The sequence below is a fragment of the Falco biarmicus genome, chromosome 11 (assembly GCF_023638135.1).
Source record: "Falco biarmicus isolate bFalBia1 chromosome 11, bFalBia1.pri, whole genome shotgun sequence".
Lineage (NCBI taxonomy): Eukaryota > Metazoa > Chordata > Aves > Falconiformes > Falconidae > Falco > Falco biarmicus.
Window position 1 is genome coordinate 16,553,656 of NC_079298.1, and position 10,059 is coordinate 16,563,714.

The following is a 10,059-nucleotide window of genomic DNA, read 5'->3' on the forward strand; positions in this document are numbered from 1 at the left end:
CTGAGAAATAAAATAGTCAAAACCTGCCAAGTTTAGCTAACAGAATTTGGATAGCGATGTGCACGTTTCAGATTTACAACTAACAGCGAAGATTGTTTTTTATGAACTGTTTGGGATTTTATGTAATTAAAGACTGGCAAACAATAAGCTGTGGAAGTAAAGGGTTTATTTCAAGTTATGGAGTCTGACCAGATTACAGAGATGCTGAGTTAGTTGCTGAATTAAAGGTGTATGTACAGTACCTTGCTTCTACTATAGCATTTCCTCCTGTTATCTCGTTGAAGGGTGCAAACTGGTGGACTTCCTCAACATCAGCTTGTGTAATTACAGCTTCATTACGTGTATATTTAATTTTGTAATTGTAAGTAGCAGTTGCCTGGGAATTCTTGTTTCTCTTTACAATACAAAAAAGCAAAGAAACAAAGAAAATAGAAAGTCACTGAATTTCTAAATTCTGCAGCTAGAAGCTATTGCATCACCCACTTCAACCCACTTATTTTCCAGGGCTGTCCTGTTCACTGGCCATAGGGGCGGTCTGTGTGAATTCTGAGCACACACTTCCATGGGAGAGGTCAGGCACGCTGCCTGGTTCTGTCACTTTTACTGTTAAGAAGTATTAGCTGGTTTTTCCCTTTCCCAAGTAGAACTAATTGGTTACTTCCTTGGGAAGGAGACACATATTCTGAGGAGACCAGCAGTATAAGCCACATGATTTCTGATTTCAAAGACAGCATTATAATAAGATGCAGCAGTACCTATCCAGAATAGCAGAAACTGGACACTGTAACTATCTTTTTTACTCAAGAGAGTAGGTGAATTAACTCATGCTGATAATTAACAGTTTCCAAGCCAGCTAGTTTGAGCTAGTTGAAGTGCACCTACAGTACCTAACAGTCGGCAGCACAGACCACTGCTGCTCTGTGGGTCTAATTTTCATACAGAAAGAAAACGTGGATAACTAGAGAGAAGAGTTGGATCTGCCGTATCATTTTAAGCGCTACAATGCAAGAGATGGCATGGTTGCCAAATGGTTCTCTGTATAAGAATATAAAGTATGCATACATAATAGCACTCAAATTTACCTGCTGGCAGGTCTGGCAAGGATAGGTGTATGCCGAACCTGTGACCATCTGAACTTTCTCTTCACAGCTGTTCAGGTCCTTAGATTTGGTCACATAGAGTAGGCTTGCTCTCTTGTTTTCCTGAATTGCATATGTTGTGTTACAAATACCTCCAATCCCAGCCTGGAAAAATGAGAAATGGTCAAGAGAAATTCACTCTTATGCAAGCTTCATTAATTCTCCACATGGGTGTTCCTGTTTAATTCTGTATTTTGAAAATTCTTGATAGAAATGGATGCTTTTTAAATCATGCTACTCTCCAGAAGCAAATTCAGGATGACCGCTACTTTCATCGCTTTTTCACGTGTACACGTTTCCAGTAAGCCAAATCAGAGTTTCACTGAGAGAAAAAAAATCTCATTTCACTGAGAAAAGATTTGGAGCCTCAGAAAAGGTAAGTAACAATTTAAAGTTGGAGCTGTTTATTATGAAATATGATTTGAGGAATATTAATAAAAAGTGCAAAAACCCCTTGATCAGTCAGAATAAAATCTCAACAGAAAAGTATTTTAAGCTTGGAGATGACATTCTGCCCTTAAAATTTGCTTTTATAGACAGCTTATAAATGTCCATGGAACAGACCTTGCAATATCAGATGATCTGTCACAATACGAACAGCAATAATTAAAAAGAATTTCAGGATAGCAGAGTTTTGATTGTGGGTTTTCTCAAGTTTGCAGTTTTAGCTCAGATCTTCAATAATATTTCAAGCATATATATTTATAAGAGCTCTTAAATCTCCTCAGTCAGTAAGGACATTTTTGGAGAGGAAAATATTTGATTGCATTTTAGAAGGAAGGGATATTTCCATGATTTTTTATTGTTATTGATAGCATAGCCACTCCAGAGAGCAGCTCTGGGCTATGTCAGAACAGCAAAATGGTCATGTGGTGATTAGGAGCAAGACGTACCCACTTCATCTTTAGCTTAATGGTATTCCTGAAGACACTGCTGCTTCGGTAAGGACTAGAAATAAGAATTGCCTAAGCTTTCTGAAAGACCTGTACTCTGCGAATACAGGCGTGGGTCTCCTCTGCAAACATCTAGACTTTAAATGGGAATGTCCAGCCCACTGGGCTCCGTGGGGTGAAACAGCCTTCTGCCTAGCTGGACTTTCTAGCTGTGTGCAGTTCACAGCTAGCTCAGATTCCCTTACCCTACACCCTGCAAGACGTGATATAGACTTTCCCAGGTTAGTCCTTTAAACCTCTCTGCAGCTCAGATTTTGCAACTAGTAACGTTTATCTTCCTTTACAGAGTGACTTGGGATTCTCAAGCAAGGGTGCCAATGCTCATTAATCAGTTGTTGTCTGAGAAAAGCAGAGAAAACTTGGAAACAATTCTAGGAGGTGAAGTCACATATATTGCTCAGCAGCGAGGGTAGGACATATTGCTAACTGAATTAGAAAGAATGATGATGTAAAACTAGATATGAGAAAACAGGGCTGCAGAATATGCGACACTACTACCCGGATTTTTATGTGCAACAAACAGCGTGAAAGTATTAAATCAAGTAGTTCCTTTCCAGAAACAACTCTACTTACATAAAAATAAATTTTAAAAAAATTAAAGTTACTCTGGTCTGCATTTTCAATAAGAGTAACATGAAAGTATAATAATTTCAAGGTTTTTGCTGATCTCTGAATTGAATGTAGTCTAATCAATGTAAATATGGTTTCACAAAAACTAAACATTGCAATTTCTGTGGTGAATAGTAATATCAGATGATTTATGTTGACTGAGATATTAAAATCTGAAAAACAGTGGAAATTCCAACAGAGCATCAACTGCAACTGTCAAAGCTATTACAGTAATGTCATGGCATATATACTATTTTCTTCCTAAAAAAGGAGCTAGAAAAGATTAAAGTATATATGATTGGTAAAAAAGTCAAATGACTGTTATTTTAGCTTTAATCTTGTGCTGTGTAAGTTTGCTCTAATACACTATTCAAATTTTATGTAGGCTTCAGCTTTCACAGTTTACTTTCTCTAAAGCCACAAGCCAGATTTTCTAAGGGTCTAATGCTGCAAATGCATCTTCTGAAATATCTTGATCAGCCCCATTAAAAATCTGCTATTCTGTTGTCCTGTTGAGCTACAGCTCCATCAAATGTTGTCCCATAAGAAAAACTTAATCGTGATTTCCCAATCTTAGGTGTTTCTGGTTAGTGAAGTTTATGTCAAGAGGGAATGTAGAAAATGCAGTAGAAGAATCTGAAGAGAAAGCTTATGTATTTACAAAGTGACCACAACAGCCAAAACAAAAAGCTCACCTCTTGTAAGCTGTATGAATGCTGCATCTTCTTTATATTTAGCTCCAGCACATTCAGAATCCCTCTGTAGATGTTCAGACCATCATCCGAGACAGAATCAGGAGCCATAAGGTTTCCAACATGGCCATTGCTATACTCAAACTTGATGGGATTACTAAGTTGCCCAGTTAGTACCTGGGTCAGTTTGAGCGATCGCGAGAACGAGCTTGTGGGCCAGACACCATTGTACTCCGCTGCTTCGATTGAGTGAACCTAGAACAAAGGGGGAATATAATTCCTCTTTAATTTTTTCAGTTAACTTATTGCAATGCACATAAGCATCTAGAGCTTTACTTGCATCAAAAATACACTTTTAAGTTACACGAAGCCTCTTCAAAGGAAAAACGTAAAAGCTGTCATTTAACATGGCTAGTATCCATATACATATTTCCATATGTAAAAGGAAAGAGAGGCATGCAAATGACTGCGATATTTCCACAGTCATTGCACTCTGTTCTGTGTCATAGATAATCCATATTGCCGAAGGTTGACTGGTATGAAGAAATGAGCCAGAGAGGAGCCGCATGAAGCGGGTTGCTACCCAGAAGTAGCATGGCAGATCTGCTGGAATTTGCAGGAGAAAGTTAATGTTGCATAAAGCATCATTAACTCCCACCGTGAACTCTGCCGTCTCCCTTGCTGGGGTCACAGAGCACAGGCAGCCGTCAGAAACTAATAACAACATGGCTGCTGGGCCAGCCAGATAGTCATAATTAGTTGGAGCAGTGGAGAGCAGATTACAAAAATTGTCCTTCCCTACACGTTTTGCTGCAGAAGAGACAGCTCAGGCATGGCCCCAGCCCCGCTTTCTACTCTGCACTCCTGTCTCAACCTGGGGCACAGCCGAGCAAGTAGAAAGTTGTGCTAAAGTACAAAAAACTGGGATGATTCCTGCCCCCATGGGAATGGGACATGTTTAGCTTAGTTTCTCAAAGAACCCTTCCCTTCTGTATAGTCTGACAATTTAAAGAGACTTTTCTCTGACACCTCAGGCTGGCAATGTGATGCACGATGCGGATTAATTTCTCAAAAAGCCACACAGACTAAATGCTCATACAGCAAATCACTGGAGACCGCGCTTTCATATTTATTTTTGTTATTGTTGGTGGAGATCACTGCCAACCTCAGTAAGTGAAGCTTACAGAGGAGGCTCTTACGGAGCAAATCCCTCATGCTGCCTCTTGGACATGCTTCTGGCACATTGCACATGGGCAGGCTGGGGACTGCTCTGCAGGGTCAGGGTGAGGTACTTTTCCCCAGCCCTCGGGGCCCACTCAGGACTTGCGCTGTCTGCTAGGTTTTGAACACAGCTGGCAATTCTTACTTGTGGGTTTGCGATGAAAAAATTGTCAGCTGGAAACTGCCCAGGGAACACAGCTTTTTGCTTGGGCTGAATGTGAACTAGTAGGCTACAGATGAAAGATCAATTCCCTGAACCATCCCTCCAAACTAATTTAAATATAACAGCAGCAAAATAAACTTTCCCAGAGCAGAAGGGAATAAATGTGTTGTTACCTTTAACTTAAAACTTGCCCCAGAATCTTGTGATATTTTTTCTTTTCTCCTTTTTTTTTTTTTCCTTGCCTGAAATTATTTCTGTATTTATTTTTGAAATGGAAACTTTCTGCCAAATGCACTAAGGCAGGTGAAATGGTTTTGGAAGGTTTTAAGGAACAGGAGTCAATTCTTGGTGAAGACTCACCGTGACACACCAAGGGCTGTTTCAGGAGGAATGGGAAAGGACATGGGGTAAGAACAAGACTGCTTCTGCCTCCCCTCTGCCGGGGAAGCCTTCTACTCGCCTGTGCAGATGTGTGGCTCTTATTTCCTTATGTTTTGGGTTTTTTTTTCCAAAAAATCCAGCCATTTGCAAAGGGTCATGGAAAAGCAATATTTCCCATCTAGATCTATTAAAACGTGAACTTACCAAGATACCTAGTAAGAAAAGGCTAATTCAGGCTGGAAGGCTACAGCATTTGTAAGCATTTATCAGACAGTCACCAGTGTTTTTAATCTGCAGCTTTCAATTTGCCAAATAAAAGCTTTTAAAAAGATCATTTTTCTTCCACGTATACAGAAGACTAAGTGGAGCTTGTGTAAAGCAATTGAGGGGTGCATTTTAATACTCATTAGAAGCATGTATAGGCTTCTGTTAAAGACAGAAGTGTTTTCCACGTAATCAAAACTCTCAGTAATTACTCAGCATGCAGTAAAAATATACAGTTGAGGATGACAAAGAATGTCATTTGGGACCCTGCAGAAAAAGAAGCTACCAGATGACATTAATTATGCTAAATATTGAATCACATCCAGCTAATGTTGCATGTTTTATTGCCCTTCGTTTGCTGGTTACAAAATCAGTTGATTAAATAATCCTAGGTTATACAGTTTGGAACAATTGGATTGATCCAGTAATAAATTGTTGTGCATTTCAAATTATATTCCATTGTCTCCCTGACCAGAAAGCAGAAGAAATCCTTCAAGCCCAAGGTTGGCTTGAGCTGAGAATTACCTGGCAAAGTGCAAATAGAATTTAGGGCACTGCATAAAAAATAATAGTGTTAGTTACATTCTCCCTGAGTAAGCATAACACATGATGAAACTTAATTACTTCCAAAAAGCTTAAAAAAGAAGTAAAGTATGAAGAGAATTTTACCTTTCAAATTGAATACATTTTCTTACCCTAATAAGGCAAAGTTTTGGCCCAATACCACTAACTTCCACTTTACTTTTTATTCTTATTCCAGCTCTTGCAAGTCCTTTCTCCGGAAGTCCACTGAGAAGCATGCTTTCATAATTAAATGTATAAACCTTGTTTTCACTGAAATCGGGTTCTGCAAAGAAATGGTTCCCATAAAACATCATAGAGACTGTACAGAACATTTTCAAGTACTTGTATTAGAATGCATGGAAGAAAAAAAGATGAATTTGTTTATTTTTGTATTGCACTTGAACAAAATTAGCTGTTGTAAAATTATATTAAACATTGATATACTTTTCAGATTCTATTTTGAATTTCACTCATTATAATTATATTAGCTGATAGGAAAATTACTTACGGTAATTAAGATGCTGGCTCCCTGAAAAAGAAGGAAAAAAAATTAATAAAAATGAAATGACAAAGCAAACCCCCCCCCCCCCCCCCAAATGTTAATGGACTTTAGTATGAAAGGCTATAACTCATCTTGCACGTATGGCATAACTCTTTCTAATTAACTTCTAGTTCAGCACATAGCCAAAAAGCTTTTTTCCCTAAACAACAAGCAAATTGTCATAAAATATTTTTTTCTATAAAATGTTAAAGTTCATGTTTGTAAGTGATATATATTTAGATTCTGAAACCTTTACCTGAAGCTATTATTTTAAATTCATCAAAGCAGATAGGTTACTTACTTACCCACCAGGGTTAAAACCAGGGCTAATATCAAGCCCTTCATGATGGGGATGAAGTAAAGGTGAACATGCTGGGTTCTCTTTTATAAAGGCATGTGATATCACATGTTTCTTTTGGCATGTTAGTTTGACAAATAAGTGTATTTTAGAATACGTATTGATCAATCAAAAAATAAACATTTCTGCAGTCATGAATGCTGACAACTTCAAATCAACTGATTTCAATTACCTTGCTTTTTATGTGACAGAGATTTGACTTTCAAAATATATACCTTGCTAATTTTCCCCATTTCTCCATATAGTAGTTATATAGTAAAACAATAATTTAAACTTAAATTTAAACTTAAATATAAATAGTTCCTCAATCATATTTTAAATAATTTAGCTTTTCTACAATCATGTCTTCAATCTCCTGATAATTTGCTCTTGCTGAGGGCCACAGCTTTGGAGACATACCTTGCTCTGTCTCTCTGCAACTCCACTTTTAGAGAAGAACTGGTGATTGATTTCATAGATCTAGGATTGAGATACTTTAGAGCTCATAGACATGCAATGAGAAACTGTCTTTCCATGTGGCCATCTACCATGGCTGTCTTTGCAAGCCTATCTTGTTACCTGTGAAGGCAAATCTTGTCAGCATGACCTTCACATTATCTTATGGTTAATGGTCAAAGTTTATACTGTGAACACAGGAGGGAAATTAATTTCTTTGTTTATAAAACAGAGTTAAATTTCCAGAAAGACCGCAGTGACTTGGGAGCATCAGGTCCTTCTCAGTGGGTTCTCATGGGGCTTTGACTGCTGCCACTCTTGGGAAAATTAATCCAGAATTTTCCACTTGTAGTAATAATATTAAGACCAATCCCTAGCAAAACTAAGTCAGGAGGGAGCTTGCTCCATAACATCAATTGCATAAGTTTTCTGCAAGCATTTAACATTTACTTTGAATTTAATCTTGTCTTTTGGCCAAATGGTAAATTAAAGATCATGTAAAAAACCCCACCTGGGTACAAGAGTTGCTGAGGGGGGGAGGAAGGAGAGCTCAGGAATGTCTATCTGCTGTTTCTTTGAGGCTGTGAAAGGTACAACGTACTTGCAAGTAATGCAAACAGGCAGCAAAACTCTGTCCTCCAGGAAGAGAACAAGGTTTTCTCGGCCGTTGCTATCCATTAGGGAGGAAAAAGGTGAAACCTGAGCACAGGTCCTGAGGTCTCTACCACCGGGCCTGAGAATATATTTACTGCAGGCCCCATCAAACAGTCCCTTTACACGATTACTTCATTTACTTGGAGTGATGCCACCTGCCTGAGAAATAATGAAGTTCATTATAGTGGTGCTAGTGCACCTGAGCTGCAGTGGGGGCTGTAGCTGTGCAGCCCCACGGTGCTGCCCCCACTCCAGGGAGAGCCAGAAATCCAACGAGAGCTGTCACGTTAGGAGACCTTCGCTACTGATACCTCCAGAAATGCTGGAGATTTTAAAATCGCAGCTTTCTTTCACAAAGGGAAAGATATGGAATTGGATGAGTGGTCAGACCTTCCTCAAAATGAAATGTGTCTAGTAAAGTATTTTCAAATATAGGATGCACATATGAACTGTTACAGAACACGAGTAACTGGGCTGTTTGCTCGGTGTGGGTTCAGCTGGTGAAAAGTTAAGTGCGCACGGATTTTCCCTGATGTCTTCTTCCAGGGTGCTAACTTGTGAGATATGACAAGATGCACCACATTAGTGGGCCCTGTGAAATTCAGTGGCATACCTTGCCTGGCACATATGCACTGTCAAATGTAGTTAGAAATGCCTTACAAATAGTCACACTTTTTGCAGCCAGAATGGAAGTAAATGCACAGCAGCAGTGTAATACTCTAAGTGGGAACATGCAACACTCTCCTGCTTCGGTCACCCTGCTCATCAGTGCCACAGCCTGACCTCTGCAGTGATGTTGGGTTATTGTGCTCAACTAGCCACATTTCCACAGGGCAGAAAAGGTAAGACAATATACATATTATATACAGAACTATATAAGCGAGACTATTAATTTCAACATTGTTATTAACAGCATATTGAAATGATGTCTATGATACATGTACATATCAAAATGGAGCAATAACATTTTTCAAGTTTAATAAAAGGCTTTATAATTAAGTTGTAACATGAATAGATTTGTTCTAACTGGAGAGTGACATTACTGCATTTGTGTTTTGTTTTTTTTTTAATGGGGAACACTGAGTCTAAACTTACAATCAGCATGTAGACACCTGACTGCTAGACAGTTAGCTAAAATAATTAAGATTGTGCAGGCTGCCATGTTCTCTTCATCTGCAGCATACCTTCTCTTTTTAATAGCTCCTCTCTACCCAGGCTTGTTGTCTTAGGGGTGAGGAGAAAGTGATCTCAGAATTGTTGTACCCATTGTTACTTTAAAGGGACAACCTAATAAATTTGGTAAGTGGAGAGGAGACATGGCTAGGGTTTGAGGGTCACAGCACTGGGCTATAATCCTTTCTGCAAAGCAGACACATCCTTCCAGCTAGCTCTGAGGGAATAAACAGGCAATCTATCACTTTAAGGAAATGGATAAAAGGAGGAAAGGTGAGAGCCACACTTTTTCAAGCCAATATGATATTTCTTGAACATTCAACATGCCATGTTAGTGAAAAAGAAAATACATGAAAAATAAATAAAATGCAATTAAACAGGTGCCCACAAACAACTTCCAAGTGCTTAATGTGGTTGTGGAGGAAGGAACTTTAATATGGGCATGGGCCTTATATACAGCTTGGATCTTTTCCTTTTTCATTTTTTTTAGCCATATGCAATGAAGAAAAGGAATTATTGGAAAGCAATGGGAAATATCTTGGGATTATTATTTTTTTTTTTTTTAAGGAAGAAAATATATGGTGTTGAGTGTTACAGAGAGCATGATGGCTGTATAAGGAGTGCAGTAAGATGAGGTAGACTGCTTTGAATTTACAGGGCACTTGCACCATAAATGAAACATGAATACAGCCTAATTAACCTGATTAGAGCTATTGCTTCTACACTGCAATTGTCTTTACATAACACATTCTGCCTGAGTAACAGAGTCTTATTATCTGCTGTTGTACTGCTGCCGATAGCTCTGCACTCTCCTTGTTCTGTATTCACATTGCTGAATTACGGTGCAGTGATGCCATTTCCATCCTGCTAATATATAGCCTAACAACATAGCAGGGATTAGCAAAACAACTC

General features: G+C 38.7%; 1 protein-coding gene across 1 annotated transcript in view; it reads right to left on the bottom strand.

Moving 5' to 3' along the window:
- Positions 1 to 6,872, bottom strand: part of LOC130156725 (vitellogenin-1-like) — a 43,295-nt gene extending 36,423 nt beyond the window's left edge. Inside the window, exons 1-6 of the mRNA XM_056355448.1 lie at positions 6,833 to 6,872; positions 6,495 to 6,515; positions 6,118 to 6,269; positions 3,397 to 3,648; positions 1,083 to 1,244; positions 243 to 394 (exon numbers count right to left, since the gene is read on the bottom strand). Of these exons, the coding sequence (XP_056211423.1) occupies positions 243 to 394; positions 1,083 to 1,244; positions 3,397 to 3,648; positions 6,118 to 6,269; positions 6,495 to 6,515; positions 6,833 to 6,872 (779 nt within the window). The remainder of the gene's footprint in view (positions 1 to 242; positions 395 to 1,082; positions 1,245 to 3,396; positions 3,649 to 6,117; positions 6,270 to 6,494; positions 6,516 to 6,832) is intronic.
- Positions 6,873 to 10,059: the final 3,187 nt, after the last annotated feature.